Source organism: Mya arenaria, chromosome 7 (assembly GCF_026914265.1).
Source record: "Mya arenaria isolate MELC-2E11 chromosome 7, ASM2691426v1".
Lineage (NCBI taxonomy): Eukaryota > Metazoa > Mollusca > Bivalvia > Myida > Myidae > Mya > Mya arenaria.
In genome coordinates, this window is record NC_069128.1 from 25,321,128 (window position 1) to 25,347,806 (window position 26,679).

Consider the following 26,679-nt stretch of genomic DNA (forward strand, 5'->3'; position numbering starts at 1 on the left):
GAAGGAATTAAACATTTATTGACAAGAAACCTCAAGCACACCTACATCAGACGGGTTTACAAAAACGAGTTGTCAAATAATTAAGCAGTTTTGAAAATTACCAAGGGTTAAATTTGGCCTTAGGCTAATTTCTTCAAATTGATTTGATTTAAGTTATTTTGCTACTTATACGAGATGTTCATATTTCCGTTGATTCTTCTATTTTGCAATCGGCAAATCATTGCAACCAAATCACCTCCCATGGAAAATAATAGTGATCATTTGAAGGAGAACCTATATCTATCAGGCCCGAGTTTCACAAACGATCTTGAGTTCCTCACGCGATCAAGCAAGTATCACTTTTATTTTAGGTTTACTATTCAAAATGCTTATTTTGAAGAGTCTTGAAGAGTTTTTGGACTTTTTAAAGAAATTGTATTAAAAATAAATGTTAATTACTGCTTATTTCTGATATACAAAATCAAGTAGAAGTAAATACATTTGCTAAATGAAGTAACATACTTAAACAGACAATGCTAAGGATGTTTCGAAAAGTTGGGTTTTGGCGATTAACTATATTCGTGGGACACTACCCTAAGTGCATGCATAGAAATACTTTTAGATTTCGAAAACAATGTTTGTTTAAAATTTATACATATTCATTAACCGATTCCACACGAACTGTATGACAAACACTGGATGTGTAAATACCGCCCCGAAAATGCGATCGTTAAAAACGGGTGAGCATATTTGTTCTCATATCCAAAGTTCTTCTACATATATCCCTAAGAAAAAATTAGCACACTAAAAGAACACCTTTTACCTGAACCATACATCAGTAAAAAATGTAATTATTCGGGCATTTTTCCGTATTATGATGACGAAGACATTCAATTAGTAAATAAGGAAATCACGAACCATAACTACAGTTAATAACAAACATCATAATTTCGTGCCAAACTGTTTTGAGAGTGGTTTTAATCTTCGTCGGGTAACTGACTTCTTGCGTTGTCCCTTGCAAAATTGAGGGCGAACTGAACTGCGTACAATATCGGCACATTCATTGTGGTTTTCAATTCAACTTCTTTCGTGTAATTCACGATAGGAAATACTTTGTTTTCCTGAAGGCCAAGCGTTGTAGCTGCTTTTTTCACGACCCGTTCGACGATCCGACTTTTAAAGATATTCGAAGCGTCTTTGGCTGTATCATTGCATATGTTATCACATTTGGTAAGAACTGCAATCCTTGGAATATCTGCAAGAAGAGGAACAGATAAATTCATTTACACAATGTTTTTATTCAAGTTCTTTTAGCACCATGAACGCTGTCAGTCATATACATTTGTCACGTAAATACTACCGTTGTAAACTCCTAAACCATCATTTACCTGAGTTACAATTAAATAAGGATATTTGTTATATTTTTAAAAGGTATGTCATCACAAACAATGTATATTGCTATTTTATTCATACGCTGTCACTATACTGTAGTCTACGTTATTTAAGGCAGCCTCATTTCAAGTGATCGGAATAAACAGAACAGATTATAATTCTTCACGGAAGGTTGTGTTTAATTGTAAACTGAATATAATGTAAATAAAATAAATATACCGATCGGTACGCAATGATACAATGACCCCATTTTTTCTTTCAACACTATATTTGTCGAGTTAAAATCATGCAGGAAAATTTCGGCGCTGACAACGAATATCACACAATTGGGTCTGTACTTGTTGGTTGTCGCTTTGGCACTATCTACGTTGAACTGTTGTTTACAATTGTGTAAGTTAGCTATAGACGATCAAAGTTTCAATACATTGACAATGCAGTATAAACTGAAAAAGTGAATTAGTATAACCTACGGTTGAAATGTTTAAAAAAAATACAATTGTTTTACATAAAATCATTGTGCGATTTAAAAATGTTTATAGGGTATTGTTAACTAACCGTTAAACTATTGATACATAAATTTAGTCTTAAGTATTTAAAAAATAACCTTGTGTCCAATTCTTATTTCGCCGTTGCAGACACGTTTCAGGTCTTCCTCTGAAATACCATTACATTTATTTCCATCAGATCGAGAGAACCCCATCGTATCAAGAAAGACAACCGATGGAAACAGGTCGTCGGGGCCGGCTCTTTCGCCATCAAACTAAAAAGGGAATGTTTCATTTTTTAACTAGCAAATAAATAAGATAAACGTGTAACTACAAATTTTTTATATGATTTAATCCATTTTGAATGTTTAAATAAACGAACATAGATTGAACACTAAACAAGACGCGAGTTGCTTTTCAACCATTCACTTGACAAGTAAAGATTTAATATTTTGTCAATAAATTATGAACAGAACAGAACTTAAAAACTAAAACTATAAGACTTATGAACTAATCAATTATTCTAAAAGGAAAGTCAATTTTTCAGCAATAACATTTTATTATGACTTGTTAACATTGACGGTGAGAAAAAATATTATAACTACTATACTTAGTTGTATTTATATTAATAAAAATAGTTGCGTATAACAAATGCTTCTTTAATATATTTACAAACATTCATAACTTCCTATTTAACACATGATGTAAATAATAAAAGTACTTTGAATACAGATGGATTGACATAGTAAAATCGATTTATATAAGTTCAACGTAACTGACAATAACATCAACAAATACATATGAGGGATATTCATCCTGTATGTCCATACTATTACTACATCAACAATAAGTTCGTTTCGAGGTATATTTTTGCGTGTATATATGTATGTGTTTATTCTTAATAGGTTAGCAGAGACTTTCGATTTAACAAAGTATAAACATAAATTCTTTGGAACTAAATCTAAATGTGTTTCTTATTCAAAGGAAGTTTAAAAATTCTTTACATATCCAAAACAGATATATTACTAATATTTGCATACCATTATTGTGCCAATCGATCTTTTATTCTACATTTAAATTCGTAAATAAATTCATTAAAATGTGGGTTATTAAATACATATGCAAAAACATTACTATTTAACAATTTGATAGCGTAAGAATCCAAGTTAACACAACCTTTATAAAAGTCATCAATGGCATGTTTATACACATACGTCAAAATAGTTCTATTAATACTATAATATAATAATAATGAATTTTAAACCAGTATTTAATATTTATAAAGTTTCTATTGATACATTAAAGGTATCTACCTAGTTCTCTATATACTGTAGCATTACATGTGTTTATTATAACCTGTAACAATCGTTTACACAATTTTAAGTGTGCACTGCTCATTTTGACTTATTTTACCCCGTTTACGAAAAGCCATTATTTTTGTCTTTGATGTATTAAACCCCATGCATTGTAACAAAAGTAAAGATTTTTTGAATGGTTTTGGACTTGTTCGGGCGATTTTCCTAAAATAGACATTATAGACATTTTATCTGCATTAGCAACATAATCAATACAATATCATCAATACTTTAACCGGAATTGATGCTGTCTTGCATATATAATTCTAAGTCCACTACAAACAGGGAAAAAGTATCGGGGCCATCACCTGGACTTGGCGCAGACCAACGGTATAAATAAAGTATTCAGAGTAAGATGTACATGATTTCACACAATTTTTAATATCTTCATACAATTTTTTCTCTATTCTCAGTACTTTACCTTTTATACCAGATTGATATAGTATATGCCACAAATCATTGAGATAAATAATATCGAGCCACTTAAGCATGTCGAAAAATATAACATATAATCTTTTATTTTCACTGATATATTTTTCACAGTAACATTAAAAGTCAACTGCTGAGCAACCTATTCGAAATCCGAATTGCGCATCAGTAATAGTACCAAAATGACTCAATTTGTTCAGCCTAATCGTTATTGCAATCATCTAGGTTTATTTTTCCTTAAATTCTCAATATCATCCTTTTTGTGTCGATAAGTAAAGTTTTTGTTCCTTTTTACGAATTAATTCATTCAGATAGTCCCCTTGTGCGAACAGTGTAGCTCTATTAATGTCAGTTTTATTCGTATTAATAATACGTGAATTACAATTTTGGAAAATAACGGGTCCGCAACACTGCCGATAGTAGCTGTAAATTTATTTCAAATATCATTAGTTGACTATCTATTTTAACAGTTTATATTATCAACAATATCATTGAAAACAGGTTATTTGTAATAATCCCAGTGTGAATTGTTTACGTGGGGTATATCCCAACTAAATGTATCATCAGTGTATGTCTCGTTACTGGGTGACAAATTGTTACTGAACAGTGAAAAATGTATTGGAGCGTGATCGCTCCATTCATTGAAATCGCCAATTTTAAAGTTGGATATCATTGAAAGGTACATTTATGGAACAATAAATAATCAATTACGGAAGATCCGTTATGAGAAAAAAGTATATTTACAACTGGCAATAACATATATAATATTCAAACATACTATATTAAAATACACAACTTAAGCCGAAGTTATACAATATAACAAAAATAATAACAATTCTCATCGATCCTTTTTAATATTCATAATGTTCTCATGCTGTCATGTATATAGGACCTGACAGAAATAACCGTGCTCGCATTGGTTGTAAAATCCTATGGATTACTTGTCTAGCTGTGACAAACAGCCTCCGGCATTTGAGCATCTGACCGAAAATCTACATTATGTTTATTGGAATTAAAACTAAATTCATTGTTAGATTTGACAATTATGTATTATAATATTAAGATATTCTTCTAATTAGCTATTACGGATATGTGGTCCACTCTGTTGTCACTGACCGTTCTACTGGGTAATAATCAAAGCGCTGATGAACGGTGGCCCCGAGAGTAAGTCAATATGTGCTTTTTCTTAAATGTTGACATAACTTTCAGGAACGAATTGATAGGAACATACTTGCGAAGTTGATAGGTGGGATTCATATGTTTCACATCAAACAGACGTAAGAGTTGACGGGCTCTAATTTTATAAGGCAAGATATATACACATAGAACTTACATACATTGTAATATAAAAGTAATGCATGTAGAGTATTTTGAACATTTAAGGATTTGGAAGTTATTTTCAAAAAGTTGAAAGAGAACCCTGTTGAGAATCGGTTCATGAACTGATGAACTTTTCATGAACATTCATGAACTGTTCATGAACTGTCCATCAAGTTCTTGAAAAAAATCATCAACATAGTTCATCAACAGTTCATGAACTAAAGTTGATGAATTTTTTATGAACTGTTCATCAAGTTCATCAAAAGAAGTTCATGAACCTTATGCTATAAGAATAAAAAAAACATAAATTTTCTTGCACAGAATTCATCAAAACATAAGTCCATGAAACTGTTCATGAACTTAAGTTCATGAACTTGATTCATTGAAGTGTAATGAATTTGATGAACTGTTTAACCATTCAAAAGATGATATGTCCAGCAGAAGGTTGCGGCAGCAACAGACAGGCTGTTGAGGTTATTTTAGGTTAAGTTAAAACAAAGTAATTGGTGTTATTCAATAACTTTCATAAATATCTTTTACACTAATATTATTGTTTAAAATGACATTATTATATTATTACATTATTATATTTAAAAGGTGTGAGCAAATATGTTCTTTGTTATATGTTTTCGCGACAAACGTACGAAATACGTTTGTGTAGAAACACAGTTTAGCGAGTGTTTGTGAGTAGCATACAGCTAATTCTTTATTGTTAAATATTTTTTAACAACTGTTATATATGTTTTTTAATGTAATTGCTTATGAAACTTCATTTAAGCTAGTTTTCGTCTGTAAGTAGGAACAATTGTCATTTATCTTTTATAGTTTATGATTGTTATTATTTTCAATATTTTTACCATAACGTCACATTTTCATGATCTCAAATCACTTATCCTGTGTTGCCAATTAATAAATCTGTCTATTCAGAAACTTGATGCTAAGTTAACGATCCATGTTTGTCTTTTATTTTCACACTCTTGTTAACCTGTTTAGCCAAATAAAGTGTTGTTTCGTCTATTTTAGCCAGCCTATAGGAGCATACAAAAATAAATCGTCAGTCCACACAAGAATCAACTAGACTACTGTGAAGGAGATCTCATTAAAGCAGAGAATGAGAAAAACATTCTAAGCCATATATTGCCAAATCCCTCAGTAAGTTGACATTTTTTTTAAAGCACCAGTTGACATTTTTTTTAAAGCAAGTTGAAAGATTCTCATCCTGATTTAAAAACAAATATGGCATATGTGTGGAATTTATTTGCAATACACAAAGGTGACACCCTATGAATTTACTGTCATTGACAAAATCAAATCATTAAAATTAAACATGATTATTGTGTATTAAGTTTGGTTATTTTCCCTATCCTTTTTTTGCAGTTACCATAAATCATCAAATAAAACATTTTGGAGTGGTGGGGGGGGGGGGGGGTCTATCAGGAATGAGAGTCTTTTAAAAGAAATCAGACTCTCAATAAAATTTAGCTTTTTAGTTTAAACTTTATTTAATTAACAAATAGCATACAAACATACATACGTTATATGTATAGAAATGAAATACATCACAATATGTTCGAGGATTAGAAAACAAGAAATAACTTATATTAATTCTGCTCCTCTACTTAGATAAAGTGCATAAGAAACATAAGAAATTTAGCTTTTTGGTTCGAAAGAATATAAAAAGCGATCATTAATTGATATGCCTGTGACATTGAAATGCGCACTGATTTGATAACAAACTCACCCTAAGTTATTGGCAAATTTTTGTAGTAAAAAATAATATTAAAAATATTTTTTTCAGGTTGGAAGATGGATGTCAAAGTCTCAAACATATGCCTCAACAGTTAAGAAAACGTCATGGTTGCATCATCTTTGTCATCAAGTGTATTCATGAAACGGACCTGAAGTATTTAGAGACTAATTGTGAATGTCAAGGAATGAAATAAGCAATATAAAGGGACCTTATTAATTGTGCTATGTAATACATGTGTAAGCACTATCAATTAGTCTATGATATATATTGAAGGTGCACACATGACATAAGCAATAGCTGCCAGCACTTTTGTTAAAATATGGAAAACATGAACATAAAATAAGATATTTCAGTTCTGTAAGAAATGCAATGTCAAGATATTGAATCTTACACACCTGACTTTAATTTATTAACATAGATACATGAAAGTAAATGAGCATAAAATGTATGTGAAAAACATATGGAATAAATTATCCATCTTAATAGCTATAAGTTGAGAATGTGGTAGTTATGATGCAGATGAAAATATTTTTTACATGCAAAAACAACAAAGCTACATATCCAATACATGTATTGTTTTTGTTGGCTTAATTCAGTGTGAAATACACTGAACTGGTCATGAGTGAAACTAATATCTTACTGAAGGCTACAGTGAACTGCTAGGCAGACTTTTTGACTGACATTCAGTGTAAGAAGTACTTTTATGAACACAATTATGTAGAAATGTAAAAATAATTTTATGGTGTAAATATATTTAAAAAAAGTAAGTGTCTGCTTACAAAATAGTAAGTGATCAAACTGTATTGTAGAGGGTGACAATAAATCTATACATCATGTAACATGCATTTACATTTATATTATGCAATTTTTCTTCAACAGTATTTATATAACATCGTTCCATAAAAGTATCAGTATAAAAAACAGGTAAAAACATGAGTTATTTGCAAGCACTACTGGCATGATGAGTTAGGAAAAATATAAACAGCAATAACATTAACTAGGGATTTAAGCAAGCACTTTTATCAATATTAGGAAAATATCAACATGGAAGTTGAAATAGCAGGTAAGTCTGTGAAACATGAACGTATGGATTCTTACACCCATTACTTTTAACAGGTTATATACATAGATGTTTAAATGTTTAAAAAATCCACAACGATACAGTATGTGAAAACATACGAATAAAAAATAAACTTTAGAATGAGCATGTGATAGTTATTATACAGGTTAAACTACTTTTAACAAGAGCACCGCCTGCAGGTAATGAACGTTCGCCCAATTTTATCCTTTTATGGTTTATTTATTTCATTTCGTACATTTGATAGTGAACAGGTATTCCAAAGTGATTCTTTCGATAGTTTGCTAGTTAGTGACCCAAGCAATTAACTTAAAAAAATCAGACTAGCTAAGAATTAAAAAGTCCAAAAATTCTAAAATATATCCAACCATCACCCTAGTCTTCCAAATGTGTGACTCAAAAACCCATTTGATATATTGAAGGCATTACCGATTTATTGTCTATGAAAGAAATTGAAATCAATCGAACAAAAATTTAAAAAGCTATGTATAATTCATAAAATCCATCAAAATTCATGTTTTTACCGCCAAAAAACAGGTGAGACTCTTTAGAATACACTGTAAAGAAAGGTATTAGATGAACAAATTCCCCAAGTTTAAAATTGATAGGTTGGATAGTTTCCATGTTAGTGACCTAAACACAAACTTAACCAACGCCTCCGACGACAACAACAACAACGCCGACAATAGCTCAGTTTTTTTTTTCAAAAATCAGACAAGCTAAAAACCGAAGTAACACAGCTTCATATCCCAATATTTCTTGTTGGCTTATTCATGGCAATTTTCATGGGTGAAACTAGTATATTACTGAAGGCTACAGGTAACTTCTAGGGCACACTTCTTTGACTGACATTCACTGTAAGAAGTTATCTGATGAAGAAAAAGGATTTGGGAATTTTATAAAAAAAACAACAACGAAATACAGCACAACATTTCATTACAAATGGGGGAAAATGTGGTGAAAATTTCGGTAAAAAAGTACATAATTGTTTATTGATTGAAAAAGAAAGTAAAGAAATAATGTTATGAACTAGTTCAAACTTGAATGCAATTGGTAACAATGAAAGTGGGAATTAAATGCTTAAAGTATATATGTTTAAAACTTTTGCATAAAATTAACATGAGAAGTCAAGTATTTGGTGCATACTAACAAACTTGATAATGCAGTGGGAAATTAAGTAATGGTATGAAAATGTGTGAGAGGTAGGCATTGTCGATCCAGATAAAAATGATATTGAAACATTGAAAAAAACACATTTTACTCCAATGGGTCATTGCAAGCATGACATGAAATGAAGATGCCCATATTATAAATGAATGGCACAGTTTAATCACAAGCATATGTTTTTAAGTTGTATACAAATGTTAAAGAGGTAAGCATGGTTAATGAAAAAATTGATATTTTGTTATAATTCAGGAAAAAATATCGAAATAGGTTGATAAATGAACATAACATCTTATTAGTTTAGAATCAATATGTGGAAAAGTACATCTCAATTTCAACATTACTGACAGGCCAGTACAGCTCATCCACTCAATTGTCATGGCAATTTGGCAACTTGGGAATCATCCAAAAGATTTTTTAAACATTGGATGGTGGCTTTCAGGCATGTTAAGTCAAAGCTCCGGACATTATTACCGTCAATGGTGGTGTTGACCTTCTGAAAAGGTGCCTCAATTTAAGTACAACATAAATGGATTTAATATATCCAATGCCATTAAAAGTCACTGCATACCATTGCATAAGAGCATTGAGAAGTGATTACATGCACACACTAATAATACTAAATACGTAAACAAGAGATGTTATTTAGAGTTATATTAAAATAATTTAAACTTTCTTACGGAAACAAACGTATTCAAATCACAATGGAAAAGGCAATGATTAAGTGAAAGAACAGATGAAAAGTAGATGGTGTCAACAACCAAGACATTATATGTGCCTATTTACAGACATATGTGGCGATGATGATGTGAGTTTTACCTTGACCTTCAAGGAAAGTATGTTGGCATTGTACATGGTTAGTGACCATTATGTGCCAAACAAATGTGGAAGTTCTTTAAAGAAATGTTACACATCACTGAGGGTCATATGACATAAGGACCGGCCAGTCAGCCTCCGAAAGTGTATATATCTATTCAACTTAGAGGGTTGAATGGCCAGTCCTTTTAATGTCATGTGGCCCAAAGCGGTGTGTAAATATTTCTTATACTATACCGAACATTTTGTATTACCATTCATTATTTTTAAAGCGCTGTCGATATGTTTTATTGAACAAAGCGAATAATCTTTACTTGCGATAAAGGTTCGCCGTTGTCAACGGTCCATAATCCGGTCCATATTACATTATTGGCGAGGTCCGGACCGGCCAAAAATGATATAGACCGCTGACGTCATTAAACTGGATTTTTAACTAAATACAGTGATATACAGACCGATCGGGTTTATATAAACAAAGAAGGGACACATTTATGTAAGGTTAAATATAAATATATAGCATTTCGTTAAAACATTTTAAAATAGTAAAAAAACCCTGACCATTAAGGGACTTGCAAGCAACATGTCAACATTTTATGCTGAACATGTATACCAAATTATCTGAACAATCTTAAATTTTTAAAATGACACGGTAACAGAGCAGACACAACCACCTTAACTCAATGTATGTGCATGTTAACAACATTTCCTTACAACCACAGTCTACATGGGACCTTGTCTCTAAAAGTTGAATGTGGGATTTGCATAGGACACATAGGCAAGTATACCAAAACATGCTAAATCAGCATTTATGATAAATTTTGGTTTCAAGCCATTTGAAAGGGCAAAGTAAAATAATTGATAGGAATGGCAAATTAACTGGATTGATCTACACTAGTATATTGAATTTTCAGTATTATGGGAAGCGATTCTGATCAATTAATGTCAAAACAATGTTGATGGCAAACCCCAAATCATCATTATATTTTTAGTTCGGCTATTTGAAGAATAAGGAGAGCTATCCTAGTCAACCGAGCGTCGGCGTCGGCGTTATGTTAAAGTTTTTGTAAGAGTTTTTGTACCACCTTAAATATTTTCAATGTCCTATGGCTTTGAAACTTTGCACATTTGTTCACCATCATGCCCCCAACCTTTACACAGGAGGCACCACTTCTGCAGAGTATGGGTTGAACAGGAATTGTCCCCGAGCCACATGTCTTGGTGTTTTTCAGTCACCACTATGTTAAATCCATTGTAACTTCTCCTGATCACATCCTTTAACGCAATACCATGTTAGTGACTATACACTGTTGCCTGTGGCACCAACAGAAAGGGTCAGTTACATCTTGGCCTCATCCATGGCCTCAATCGACACTCGTTCAAGCTTATTGAAGGGTGTTGTCTCACTGTGATCTAACAAATCATTTATTGATGACATCTGAAAAAGGAATAGGGCAGAGCTGAATTATTTACATGTTACAAAAAATATAGGATAGAAAAACATCAGAAATTACAGGAAATACATGGAAAAACATAGTACATTTTTATAGCAGCAAAAGATAAGTTAAAGCCTGATATCAATGAAGCAAATTCAAACTGGTATTCATTAAGTAAAATTTAAGTTGCAAACGTATATCTGTGCAACATCAAGTGAAAATCAAACTAATTGTATGTTGAGGCACTTATGGAAAGTTATCTTTTCATAATTGAAATCATTATAAAATATCATCCAATTTAAATTTGCATCAGAAATATTTGATATATCAATGAACAGGGAATGCACCAGTCAATTATGGGCAATGTTTTTATCTTCCAGGTGGCACCGCGGTGTGAATGCCAAGTAAATGTGGCAGATTTCTTTTCGGGCCAAAAATAGCTGGAAAATGTGACTTCCTTAGGATGTTCCCGTGGTATCGGGGAATTTAGTTGGGATTTTACCTGCAGGCTCAACAGGACGGGGATTTTACCTCGGAATTGGCTGAAATCAAAGACCCCCAATTCACCGGACCCTGCTGCTACAGCTGCACTCTCACTGATTGACCATTAAGACAACTTTTGTTTTTGTCATGAAATTAACCAAACTTTGTGTAAATATCTGGAAATCAGTGAAATAAGACAGATAACAAGATATCAGATTGCAATTTTTGATATATCCATTCGAAATTAAAAGTTGTATCAATTTCGTAAATACAAAAACTGTGATCTTATTTTATGTACCAATCTTTTATAATGGCTTTCCAGTCATATGTATATGCAAAATTTCGCTCCTTCTAAGATAATATATATATAAAAATTTGTCAAAACGATCCTTTTGTGATAGTGCAGCTTTATTTTTTGTCTTAAAACATGCCAATTTATGCGAAAATGCATGGACACCAGTGATATAAAACTGCTTGAAAAATAATTATTGCAGATTTTCATTTATTTAGTTTTCAAAAAATGATGTTTTATGCATTTGTCTTATGCATCAGTCAATTGTAACCATAGTCCCCCCCCCCCCAGATCCAGGCCTGAGGGGTATACCGGGGCTAGCCGGGTAAATTGGCTGTATCTTTACCCTCGCATTGCCAGTGATGCTAATAACACGATTCACTACGTTTTCATATGCTGAGTTCTACACGTTCATAAAAAGGTAGATTACGAATGCATAATAAAACAAAACAAAGCATGTAAACAAGGAACGTCTTTGAAATTTGCTCGATGGACATAACAACTCGCATCGCATTCCAGACAGATTGAAATAAACATGAAGGGATATTATTTAGGCCGTTCTATGTAGGTCACAAACATAAACAACAGGTATTTGCACAAGGAACCATCTACCGTATGATTTACCAAGACAGTCCAAAAATGAATCATGCTATTAAAACGATAAATATTTCGTGAGTTACGATCAAATACTTACACTACACAATCACTCGAGCTGATGTTTTGGAAGTTGCCAAAGTCGCACACGCTCCAGTAAGGCGCTTGTAAAATGGCGAGGATCGTGAATATTGAATGCTTATTACCGGCGCAATAATCTATTTAATATGCCTGATCGATCTATTTGTAGTAAGGATCTGATATGCCTACTATGAACGTTGGCCCTGAAGGGCCTCCGTTCAAAAAAGGCATAGATACATTTAGTTTGTCAGATTGCAGTGTGAATTAAATTAGGCTCATTGTTTTCGCTGACCGTTCCAATCGGGTAACCCTATATTTAAACATATATTTTGATGCAATTGTAAAATATCTGTGTTGTTAAGTACGTTGTGTTTCCTTCGTTCAGTGTATGTTAGGCATTAACATGGTGCCTTAACAGGATCTTTGTTAGGTATTTGGTTACTGCGCTTGTACCTGTATAGACTCCACTGTACTATTTCTAGACAAAAAGAAAATGGGAATATGTCCTGATAATTTCCAGGCATATGATTAAAACAGTTATTGTTAACAATAATTAATTTATTCATTGTTTGTCAATGGAGTTATAATAGTTTTATAGAAAAAGCAGCATATTTGTTTGCATAGTATATCTAGGTAAATTGTGCAATAATAAAATATGAAAGAAGTATGTCGATTTGGTGCAATGGTCACGTCTGCCAAATAAAAGTGATAAGTACTTTATGTTGGCAACGATAATCAGTTAGGCTAAAACGCTCTGTACTGAATGCTTCTAAGGACTAACTTAACAACAGTATTAAACAAATAAGATACAAAAGGCAAGCATATAAAAACATTACATAAACAGTGTTGTAAATGCATGTATACATAAAATCATCATCATGAAAACTTAATGTCTAGAATTATACCATCTATATTGAATATGCCATCATTATTTTCAACTATTTACACTTCTAGATGAAAGAAGATGAATTTTCACCTAAATACAATCTTCATACAACTAACTAAACTTCCTATAAGGCCCTCAACTAGACTCTTACATAGTTTGGTTAAAAAAGCATAATTTTCTAAAATGTTAAATGGAACTGATACAACACATAGATAAAACATCAGCGAAACGGCCAAAACGACAATTATCTTCCAACAGTCTAAAAGCTTTGTCGTCAAAGCATTTCTATTAGTTTAACGCACTTCTTAGAATACAGTCATACAGAACATTGTACATGAAATCATTATAGGAATAAAATTACAACCAAATTATTAGTGTTTTGCTCTTAACCAGTTTGGGGAATTTCAAACTAAAATTGGTCATGTGTTTGTCTAGAGCAGACCTTAAGAAAGCTTTATATTTGTTGGACCAAAAAAGGATCGTCTTATTTGTAAATTTGTGTAGATGAGTAACATAGTGTCGGCTCCAGACGGACACGTCATATTAACTTTTTTAAAAGGCATTTTAGAACTATTGTCTTACTGACCCGATTAAGATAAGACATGTGCGGTCTCAAGTGCACTATGATTCTACATACTAGATATATACAATTCATTAATGTGTGTCTTGCAATAACACAGTAATAGCTGCGGAGGCACGGGCGGAATGGGGAAAGGACAGACGGACGGCGCAGAATTAACATGACTCCACTTAAATGTTCTGCAGAGGGTAATAGCTAACAATGCTAAAAAATGAGTAATGAGTAACAGGCACAGATGCATAAACTCACCGAAAATGTCCCAATTCCGGATACAGCCTCGCCTTTAACGCGGACTACGTCGGCTATCCTTCTACGTGAAATGGAAAATGCTGAGTTGATGAAACTTGATTTTCCAGCTCCAGAATTACCAACAAGAGTAATTTTGAAATCCGTACTGTTGTTTTGTTTTATGTTGCTCCTCAGTTTATCCTCAGCCTAAAAATGAGATTTGATGCCGTTTATTGGCTCTTAAGAAATAGAAGATAGTTGTTACTTGATCAATCTACTATGTCTTGTTGGCAAAACCGTAATGCACATGTATGTAGCTCTCAGTTTTAGCAAAAAGGCGTGTGAAAATTGCTGCAAAAATACCGACAGATGTTAATTCCATTGTGGATTGATATGTTTCTGTTTTTTTTTCCAACATACCTTCTTATTATCGCTATCACACAATTCTCGCCATGGTTTAAGCGGTTCTGGTGCAGCTGCTGAAGAAACAAAATAGTTGCTTAAGGCCACAAAAATGATCAGATGGGCAAATTTTATTAATCATGGCAGTAAACAGATTGAACTTAAGAGTTTGGAGTGAGGAAAGTATAAACAAATATAAAGTATAAACAATAATAAAAATAGCTGTCCAGAGAATCTGCCCAGTGACTTACAGTTGACTTTTGATACTACTGACTCCATAGGTAAAATGCTGTTCTGTTGATAGAGAAGTAGATTTTTCGGTCTTGTAACAATGTTCAGAATTACATGTCCTCGTGTCCAGTGTCTTTCGCATAGACTGCTGATGCATTAACATTATATTTCCCTTATGTCAACTTCCCAGTGTGTGATAATGTCTAAAAATATCATACAAGGTGTTGTGATATTCTGAATACAATAAAACGGTACAATAAGTGACGTGTTCTTTCAGTTTCAAACCGATTGTTCATGTAAAACTACGGCTTTTGTGATTTTATCTCATGCTGTACTTGTATAAATATTGATAATATGCAAACACAATCTGCATATGTGTTTCGCATTACATATGTGAGACATCATTTCGCTTGCCTTCATCTTTTATCGAAATCGCCTCTCTCTGCTTCGTTGTATCTTTGAAATTGAAAAAAGAAAAATTGCTAGGTCGCCTCTTTTTTTCTTGAGCATCCGATTTATTTGCGATTTATTTGGTGAGGCCTAATAAAAAGTGTTCAATCTGACACGATACTCCGCGATAAACTACACCGATTGCTATGACTTGTCTGATATAAAGAAAAATTATTAAAATAGCTGCACAGGTGCTCTGCGACATTTCCGCAATATGTAATAACAAGTCTTTAACGACATATCACGATTTGCTGTAACATATGTACGATCTTTCTTTAATATAAAAGACACTTTTTCGGTAATACGCAATTCTTTATATTTCCAAGGCCTTCATTGGTATAGATACTGATGACAGGATGAAAAACTGGTCGTGTAACGGGTTTTAAAAGTAGTAGTAGTAAAAGTAATGTCCGGAATACACGGTTAGTCACGAAGTCTTAGTCGACTATGAAGCAATGTTGTTATAACTATTAGTTGTCCAACGCTCACTTCGAAAGTATCCAAGTAAAACAGCATACAAGTTTTAAGTGTTTTATTTGATTGTGATAATAATGAATAAAAGTGGTAACAATTCCTTTTCACTAGTTTAAAATGTTCATATATTTTGTAAATTTGATAGGAAATCCTAACAGAGGTGTTTCTCCACGCTTGTCAAAACCAGAATAATGTTTTATCAGTATCTTTTGGTCAGTATCTACCACGTGACTGTCACAAGGCTATTAATAAGTTAATATTACATAACTTTTTTCCATGCTGGACCGCCGCATTTAGAAATAAGACGTTTTAACAACAAAATGCGCTTAGGGCGATATGCATTAAAGATAAATATCTAAAGCATGTACTTGTAACGTGGTGGATACGTAACGAACAAAAGAACATTTTAAAATTAATATGCAATGTACATTTGAATATTGCAAAATATATATGTATTCTTATAAAATAAAATTCAGTGACTAAAATGCTACAAGTAAATTATTGCAAATAATTGGCGTTGTAGCAATACTGTCACGTGGCAAGATATAGAATACGATATTTCTTGTCGAAAATAAATATCAATTATCACTATGGTGACTGAAAGAAGTGAAATTAAAATTAACATTAGCCGCTCAAGGGAGCAAGTCGGGATGAAAGTATTGTTTTAAATATATTGTAATACTGTTTCGATAGCATGTTAACTCTAACAGATATATTCTAGGTTTTGCCCAATGACTTTGGTTATATTCACCAATTGGGTAAATCGAAATATTGTAAGAGTTCCTATGAAATAATAAAGCAATAGCAACAACAACGTTCTCTCATATGGAACATCATCTTGTATTTTAGTATCCTCATTTATTTTATTCGAAATTATAAATTTTGAAAACGTCTTACGTAAATATGCGGAAATTAGTGTCGTAAAACTGATGATGTTGCAAGTGTTCAAATATTATATCGTTTGATGTCGGAGGGTTTTCAAGAAAATTCATTAGAGGTGTTAGATTGTACTCAATGAAGTGTGTTTTTTTTTGGTGCTTTAGGTTGCTCATTCCCAAACGTAAATATAAATCAAAAATTGATTTTAAGGACAAACTTATTAAATTACAAAAAAGAAAATTAGATGTTTTTGGCATTTCTCAAAGGCTATTTTATAACAAATGTTAAAAGAATTCCTTATCAAACTATTTTAATTAAAATAGCCATAACTGGAAGATCGTCTAATCAAAAACATATCAATGCACAAGTATGTTAATAAAGAATCGACTATAATACATACGTTTGGAGCTTCTTTTTCCCATAGTAAAAAAGAAGCAAGAAGAGTGAACACTCCGAAAAAGATATACTTTAGGTAATCCAAATAACTCCTTCCACCAAAACTCTAAGGACCAATAATATAAATACTTTAAGAATGCGCAAACTATCAGCTATCGCCTTTTAATGCATGTACTCCTCTCCGAACGTTTGCGTTAAGGTTTACAAATATCAATCGAAACGCGCTGCTATTTTTCATAAATGAAAAGTTTATTTGTAAAATTTAGTTCTTTACTTGGAGGCATAATCTTGGTTTTAGGGTAATAAGGGTAGTGAAAATTTGCCGGAACATCCGAAATCGTAAGTGTTTTTATACTGTCCTCATTGTTTTATTTTTGTATCAAAATTCCTTTCTTAATTTGCTACCTCGATAACAGCTATCCTTTTAGTATAAAGCATATTCTTTGCAGTTCAGCGGGCAGTTTTGCATATATTTGTTTAGCGTCTTATCAGTCACTGCCTTTGTATATTTAAATTAGCTTTTCATTGCATCAAGTCATTGAAAATATTGTTTGATGCCGGGATAGTAACCCAATGTGAAGTTGATATCGTTTAAAAGGGCATCACCTGCTAATTCACGGGCAGTAATGTCAGAAGCGCCCATGGATCCTGGTTCACTAAATGGGGTGAAAAAGGGCCTCGATTCTGTGAGTATTAACACTGATTTCTAATTCTTTAAACGATATGTTTTAGAAACGACCTTGTGCAACGAATCAGTGAAGAGCTTGTTTACGATTATGCCTGTTTTAGATGACAATTTTGTCTGTATTAAGCAATGCATGTTCTTACTAGGCATACCGATTCATTCAATGTACTTTATTCTTCAGAACTGAGGTTTTATACCAATCTCTTTCGTGCAAACCTCATCCGATACCTTGTTTTGGCCAATGACAGATATAGAGGATATTTGTTAATTTCAGTGTAAGATCGTATTTTATTTCACGAGTGTTATAGAAAAACATATTTTTACGAAGCCACGAGAGAAAATATAGTTTTTCTATGATCACGAGGGGAATAAAATACGATCTTACACTGAAATAAACAAATTTTCTGTTTCTTTTATGCTTAGTTTCCGAGTTTTATAGAATTTTAATTTATTTTCTTAATTACCCCCTTTTTTAAAAAGGGTGTTATGTACGCCGCTACCCGTGGGGCGCCCCTCATGCAAAATTATCGCTGTCAATTTTCTATTTCGGGTTTGTTGAGAGAGAGTTCTCTGATATTCTTTTCTATAGTTAATTATTCGTTAGTTTTTTAGTGAAAATTTTTATGAACAGTTATCATTGAAGTTTTTTAAGTGCATAAATGTTCAAAAAAATAACGAAAATACTTTTTTAAGCGTGGCATGAAAACATAAACAAATTACTACGCCGCCATTTATTGAATGAAAATTTGAAAGGTCGAATGTGTTAGCAAAACAATTGCGGGTAATCATTGGATATAAAACATTTCTCTTAGTTAAAAAGGGTGTTTCATGATACATGGATATTCAGTCATCTTTAATTCTGTCAGAGACCAGTAAATTTCGTTTGAAGCCAGGTCGTTTATCAGGTAAAGATGAAGACCACGCTAGATTGTTGACAAAATTTGAGGCGTGGGTGTGGTAAACAAATCAGTTTATCTGTCAATTGTTGTGTGAATTTTCCGGGAAGTTCGTATTACGTATAACAAGGACAAGCATTTCAAAATAGAGTTTACAAGTTTTACAAGTTTATTTCTCTTTTCCCAGAAGGTCATAGACCCATGTGGTACAATTTGCAAAATATATGATATGGCAAACGTGCATCAATATTAAGTTGACATGATCTCATACATGCATTACGGTAGCACATTTTACACTTATATTCACCTATTACATGATGTACATGTTTATAATAATTCACATTTTCGTCAAAAGTATATATGCAACATAAGACTTAAAAGAATAAAGAAGTGTGACAAAAATCCAGTTGTACTGACTTTACATATTAGATTAGACCTATCACTAGTGCTGTAGATAATTTGACAAATTAAAACCTTTCTCATTTGAATATTGAATTTAAATCACATTGATAACGAAAGTGTGAATTTTACATACATTTTTACATACTGCATACACCATTTTCGACAATAGTAATTTTTAAAGAATTTATTTAACAAATTTGATTTGATTGTGCACGGGAGATAATTGCTATGGTCTTATCACTCGACTTGTATATCGAGTTATGTATCATCCGCCGCACTATACCTTTAACAATGTATTGACATAGTTACAATATAATTTCTTAACATAATTGACTGCAGTTATCTAATAAAATGGAACAAATTTGCATATAAATGTGTATTGTCCAAACAATTTTGGTTACTGATAGCGAACATTACGTATTGTGCGATTTTTTGGGAGATAATCAATATGGTCATATCGCCTGACCTATAAATCGTGTTGTTGAACGTTTAATGTACAGTATAGAAATAGACACCGCTATACCAATATGATGGAATATAATATATTTCTTTAATTGATTAACTGTGATATCCTAATGAAATAGATTAAACTGCTTTATTTATGTGCATTATCCAAACAAATGTATATAGCGTTACTGAACTACTTTATATGAAGAATAGATTGAAAACTTAAGGAACATAATCTTGTCAAAAAGCGAAATACAAGATTAGCCACCCGGTAAATCTAAAGATGTATGTTTACTATGTATTTCCTCTATCCCAGATCTTGCCATCAATGACAAGATATGAGGAGGAACAATTAGATAACAGCAGTTTCGCTTGTAAAATAAACATCTAGATATATATATATATATATATATATATATATATATACATATATATATATATATTTGAGCTGTAAAAAATTATATTATATAGGATGTATCACACATTTACATGGCTGAAATTGAAGAAATATCACATATTCATATGACTAACATATACTGATCAACATGTCAATTGGAACAATGATATAATAAGAGAAAACATACACTGTAGTACTATAAGTCTAGCTTTAACAAAAGAATAGACACACATGAAAATCAATAACATACTAATTAGCTCCATATAAAATATCTGAGCGCATCACGAATGCTTTTGAAATATATATACTCAGTTTTCTAATTAACAATTGATTTTCAGTATTCATTAATTCTATAAATTTACACATATTTGGAGATCTCCAGTAACAAATTGGGATATATTGTGTTCTTAATTGAGAGTACATTCTACATTGTAATACAAAATGGAATTCATCTTCTAACACATTGCAGAATGTGCATTTGCGTTCATTTATAGGTACACTGGCAGGTCTTGCCCATCTTCCTGTTTCAATACATAATCTATGCGAGGAGCATCGCAGTTTTGTCATACTAGTACAGAATTTTCTAACACCTATACATTTGAAATATGGCTGTAGTTGATATTGTGCAATACATCTGTAAAATAAAGCTCTGGATGAATCATTTAGTCTATCAGTCCAATTTTGAATAAATTGATCTTTAATTCTTTGTTTAACTAAACTAAGAAATACATTTGCATTTCCGACATTTTGATAAAACCATGCATCGTTAAGACCAAGGTTACATAATAAATCTCTTACCAACGAACACCAGTTTTTCTTATTAGGAAATTGATCTAAATCATTTTTCAACATTAGATATACCTTTGCTACATATTTGTTTTCATTTGTACATACAATTTTTGTCCAATATTTTACAATGTTGTAAAAACGTAATGACTGAAGAGAAAGTCTGCCAAGTTCACCGTATATGAAATCATTTTGTGTTGATTTTTTAACTCCAAGTAACTGTTTACAAAATGACAAATGAGTCCTTTCTATAGCATTACCGTGTATAAAACCACAAACTTCGCTGCTATAATTCAAGATTGGTAATACTAATTTTTCAAATAGTTCTAATCTATGTTGCACAGAGATATTTGTAAATTTATATAAGTACTTGTTCATTTTAAATATAGCCTCTTGCGCTTGACCCGAAAGTGTGTTTTGTGCTTTAGAAAAAGAACCTCCAGTAGTGAATACAATACCTAGGTATGTAAATTTGTTTACAACTTCAACAGGACAGTTATTATAATAAAACATAGTATCAACATTCAATAGGCCACCTTTGCGAAAAATCATAATTTTAGTTTAATCAGTGCTAACAACTAATTTTTACTTATTACAATATTCATATAACATATCTAGACTATTCTGTAATTCATTTTCAGTGTTTGCAAATAAAACAATATCATCCGCGTATAAAATAAGAAATATTTTAAACATATTGACATCTTTACCTTGCATACCACTATGTATATACATGTCTTCAATATCATTTGGAAACATAGCAAATAGAAATGGTGATAAGCATTCACCCTGACGTACCCCTAAAATATAATTAAATGGTTCACTTAAAGAGTTACAATATTTTACTCTTGATTTAACTGAGTTGTACAATGATCTTATGATATTCAATATTTTGCCACGGACGCCTAATTGTATTAATTTCAGCCACAAGTTGTCTCTAACAACATAATCAAAGGCTTTGCTAAAATCAATAAAAGCGCAATATAATTTTTACCGTTATTAATCATATGAGAACCATCAAAACAAATATATTATCTACCGTGCCCATTTTTTGCCTGAAGCCTGACTGGGCCTCAATATATACACCATAATTTTCTGCCCATTCTACCAGTCTATTATTTAAAACACGTGAAAATGATTTACCTAATGTACTCAATAATGTAATTCCTCTATAATTGTTTTCATCATTGATATTGCCTTTTTAGATGATATAACATTCTATTTATGTTTGAACAGTTGTTTTCGTCTGTAATTGGTTGGTACGAAAGCAAATGTTCGAACATTCAGCTTCAATATCAAGAAAACGTTTCAAAAACGGGATAACCATTTTCTAATGAATGGTAAGTTGTTAATTTTCAAATACAGTTTTTTGCTAACATTTTATGGTTGAGTGTTCTGTTTTGATCAAGGGTATTGAAGTAACTGCTATGGATTTTAAAAGTAGTTCTAAAAAGTGATATTTTCACTCCTTATTTTACAGTGAAAATATATTCACTTTAAAATCAGGAGTGAAAATATCAACTTTTAGAACTACTTTTAAAATACTGCTGTTATTTCACTGATAAATCTCCATATTTCATCGAAAAGCATGAAAGAAATTATTATTTTTTACCGAGTGCAGATCGCCATGTTTTGGGATAGAAAATCATATTTAAAAAAATGCTTTCTGGTTAATTTCGTGCATTTTTAGAACCCAGGTTCACCCTAAAGCTGGTAAATCTAGCGTACACTAAAATAACAATAAAAAGCGTCGTGTTTTCCTTATCCATGTATGAGAACTAAAACACGCATATGAATGGTGATGTTGATTAGTACTTTACAGCTCTCTGCATAAAGTATCCTTATATTTTATAGGTTATAGAGTAATTCAAGACACAGTTTAGTCTTTAATTGAAATAGTATTAACTTAAGTTGTGACGAACTGCAGGCTGTTGCCCTGTTTTGATTGACAAATTTAAAGATATTGCTTATAGACATCTGCATATTGTGTAAGGTAAACTCTTTTTTAAGGTTTTATTTATAATCTTGTTTTAAAAAAGAAATTTGTATTTTTAAATGCGTTTAAGCAACGCGACATTTCGAGGCGCATGCGTAGACGATTTAGAACAGTCAAAAACGCTATCAACAGTGACAACAGTAACAACACCGATTATTAATTCAAGATGATCACAATATGTAATTTCACAAATAAAAACACAGCCGTCAACAAATGTCAGTATATACGCAAAAAATACTTCGCTCATTAATGGCTTATGTACAAAGATGGACGATATCTAATTTGCCGAATTCATCTGAACGTTGTCAACTGTTGCAATATGCACTTTCGATTAAATGCTTTTTTAAAATAGTGTGTTCCGGCAAATATTCACAAATCACCATACTTGAACATGTTTTAGTGGAATAAATCAAAACAACAATTACTCTACAACCTCTTTAAGCCTTTGAGATAACAAACCGTGACGTTCTGTTATTGTTTTAAATAAATAAATTTGATACAAAATAATCACAAATTTGAGATTCTATTCATAACATAACTAAATTACGGTCGAGATCTAGGTCAAAGTTTTTCCAATACACATTCTCGTGTCCTAGAGCGAATAATTTACATTGAGTGTTTTTAGAATGCCTCATCCGCATGAAAGAAAATAGTCCGACGTTAAAACATTTTATTTAAGATACAAAACATTCATGTTTCAATTATCAACCGATTTTCAAAGGTGTCACTTAAAAACAAAAAAGAATACATATTTCAACCCATTAAATTAAGCAAATCAATATTAAGAGCAATGTCATAACTGCGTGACGTCATTAGTAATCACGCGAGTATGTACATCTCATTTGGCGGTTGAAAGTTTGAAAAGACCGTTAGTCAGTTTCAGTAGTGCGAATTCGCTTTGTAGCTGTTGGATTACATTATAGATTTTTTGTCATTTTGATGGATATGCTCAATGAGTTTTACCTCCGTGAATTGGAGCACCAAAAAAAAAATGTAAAATCCAACAGAAAAAGTGAGATTTCATATGGAATCAGTGACTGTGTGAACTTGATCATTGCTGGTGAACTGTTTGCATAGACTGAGCATTGTGTATTTTCACTGGAGTACAGGAGGTTGGATATTTCCTTGTGTTGCCCTGGATTTATGTGGCTATGGTTGTTTAAAGATGCAATGTTCTTGTGTCCCGATATTTGCATAATCTGGTTTGCAGGAACATTGTTGTCATTCATGATTCAATTCCTGAACGAGGTATTTTCTGGCGCTGTGATCGGGTTCGTTTGGTTGAATTAAGCCCAGCCTTCTTCACCATTCGTTTCATCGTGGAGCTGAGTTTGTTGAGACCGACAGGATTTATTTTAAAACATTGTTTCTGATGTTTGTTTACGTTTGTGCGTATGACTACATTTTTTTGTGATGCGGTTACCTAATTTGCATAGTTATTACACTAGTTATATATGAAAAATATGCATGGGGTTATATCACTCCTAAGTTATGTTATAAATTAGTTTATTTGGTCAATTTAAGGAAATACTTACAGGTATGTTTTTTGTTTGTTTTGTTTTAGAGTACTTTGGATGATAATGAGGAAGCAAAACTACAGGAATCGTAAGTTTGTTTATAGGTTCCTCTTATTTTATTTTGGTTCGATATTCCTTTCGTAAATTGTTACGTTGCTTATATTTATGCCCTAGTATACAGCGTATTCATTGCAGTTCCCTGGGTGTTTTGCCCATGCATAAACTATATGCAAAAGGTATATTGTTTAGCGTATTATAAGTCAATGCCTTTTCATGGTACAGTTAATGCATCCAATGTACAAATTAGCTTTTTGTTGCATAAAGCCATTGGTAATTATGTTAAATTATAATGCCGGGGTGACTGAATGTGAAGTTGATATTGTTTAAAAGGGCATCACTTACTCATTCAAAGACAGTACTGTCAGGTGCGCCCATGTTTCCTGGTTCACAGTTTGATGTGAAAAACGTCCTCGATTCGAAGAGTATTAATACTGATTGTTATATGTTTGTACGATATGTTTTAGAAACGACCTTGTGCACCGAATGAAGATAATCAACTTTGTCATCCAATTTGTCGGTTATAAAAATAAATAATTGTCATAAAATCCACTAACAGGTTAAACACAACTGTCGTAACAATTCGGTTGAAGAATGTAATAGGCTAATATTTCCAAATTTGTTTTGCACAAGGCACAACATTTTCAAACAGTCGGTCAAAACGAAAAACAAAGTGGCTGCCAAATTAAATAATTTTTAGCATTCTCGTATCAGAGCTAGTTTCTACAGCCAATGAAAACGGTCCATTCATATGATCCCGTATTTGGCGATTTTAGTAGGCAATCAAAACGGCAGAAACACGTATTGGTCGACTTTGCTTTTGAGTACTATGGTTGTTCCAGTGTTGCGTCAAATATGTTATAGTAAATAATGAATGTTGTTGCAGCTTGTTTTTGTATTCATAAAATGACCTAATTTGAACCTTTGATACACAAAGAGCTTGCTTTTCTTTATTCGGTATACTATTCACATGTTTCCTTCTTCACTCATGAAAATCCTTTCATATGTTTTCAAAGTGATATTGAGATACCGTGAATTCAAAGTTCACTCTGTTGTACATACTATACCATAATTACATATGAACTGATAGAAATAGACTATACTTTCCACGTACAGAATATTGAAATCAGTATTGTGGCAGAATTTTGCAAAATGGTATTTGTTCGATATTAAAAAGTAATCTGTTCCCTTTAAAAGACCAGTGTACGGTTCACCAAAAGAAGAAGAGAAGGGGCACATAAAATCCTCGGTAAGTTTTATTGTTCTTGCCAATTTATAAATGGCTCGAAATTGTATAATAATAAGCAATATCATAACGTTGTCAATTGTCTCATTGTGCAATATGCACCTTCGATTAAATGCATTTTTTAGAATATTTTGTTCGGCAAATTGTCACAAATCACCATACATAAGACATGTTTCAGTTGAAAAATCATAATTGCAATTACTCTACAACCTCTTAAGCCTTACAGATAACAAACCGAACCGTTCTGTTATTGTTTTACATAAATGAATATTAATTTATTTTGTAATTTTAAGGAAATACTTACAGGTATGTTTTTTGTTTGTTTTGTTTTAGAGTACTTTGGATGATAATGAGGAAGCAAAACTACAGGAATCGTAAGTTTGTTTATAGGTTCCTCTTATTTTATTTTGGTTCGATATTCCTTTCGTAAATTGTTACGTTGCTTATATTTATGCCCTAGTATACAGCGTATTCATTGCAGTTCCCTGGGTGTTTTGCCCATGCATAAACTATATGCAAAAGGTATATTGTTTAGCGTATTATAAGTCAATGCCTTTTCATGGTACAGTTAATGCATCCAATGTACAAATTAGCTTTTTGTTGCATAAAGCCATTGGTAATTATGTTAAATTATAATGCCGGGGTGACTGAATGTGAAGTTGATATTGTTTAAAAGGGCATCACTTACTCATTCAAAGACAGTACTGTCAGGTGCGCCCATGTTTCCTGGTTCACAGTTTGAAGTGAAAAACGTCCTCGATTCGAAGAGTATTAATACTGATTGTTATATGTTTGTACGATATGTTTTAGAAACGACCTTGTGCACCGAATGAAGATAATCAACTTTGTCATCCAATTTGTCGGTTATAAAAATAAATAATTGTCATAAAATCCACTAACAGGTTAAACACAACTGTCGTAACAATTCGGTTGAAGAATGTAATAGGCTAATATTTCCAAATTTGTTTTGCACAAGGCACAACATTTTCAAACAGTCGGTCAAAACGAAAAACAAAGTGGCTGCCAAATTAAATAATTTTTAGCATTCTCGTATCAGAGCTAGTTTCTACAGA

General features: G+C 32.1%; 1 protein-coding gene and 1 long non-coding RNA gene across 8 annotated transcripts; one reads left to right on the plus strand and one right to left on the minus strand.

Moving 5' to 3' along the window:
- On the minus strand, positions 1 to 17,835 carry LOC128241686 (interferon-induced protein 44-like). 7 transcript variants are annotated; one of them, XM_052958716.1, is made up of 7 exons: positions 17,182 to 17,354; positions 15,393 to 15,434; positions 14,766 to 14,824; positions 14,367 to 14,552; positions 1,976 to 2,131; positions 1,591 to 1,744; positions 1 to 1,234 (listed from the first exon to the last, which is right to left on the minus strand). In XM_052958716.1, the coding sequence occupies exons 1-7, from the start codon at positions 17,201 to 17,203 to the stop codon at positions 957 to 959; spliced, it is 897 nt and encodes a 298-aa protein (XP_052814676.1). In that variant the 5' UTR covers positions 17,204 to 17,354; the 3' UTR covers positions 1 to 956. The 7 variants fall into 7 exon arrangements, with proteins under 7 accessions (XP_052814676.1, XP_052814679.1, XP_052814678.1 ...); XM_052958719.1 differs by lacking the exon at positions 15,393 to 15,434 and adding an exon at positions 14,999 to 15,181 and having other exon boundaries at positions 14,766 to 14,821; positions 17,182 to 17,318; XM_052958718.1 differs by lacking the exon at positions 15,393 to 15,434 and adding an exon at positions 14,999 to 15,181 and having other exon boundaries at positions 17,182 to 17,318.
- On the plus strand, positions 17,377 to 25,609 carry LOC128241687 (uncharacterized). The gene is made up of 4 exons (XR_008262433.1): positions 17,377 to 17,516; positions 17,776 to 17,863; positions 24,351 to 24,391; positions 25,558 to 25,609. It is a non-coding gene; the product is annotated as an uncharacterized LOC128241687 (long non-coding RNA).
- Positions 25,610 to 26,679: the final 1,070 nt, after the last annotated feature.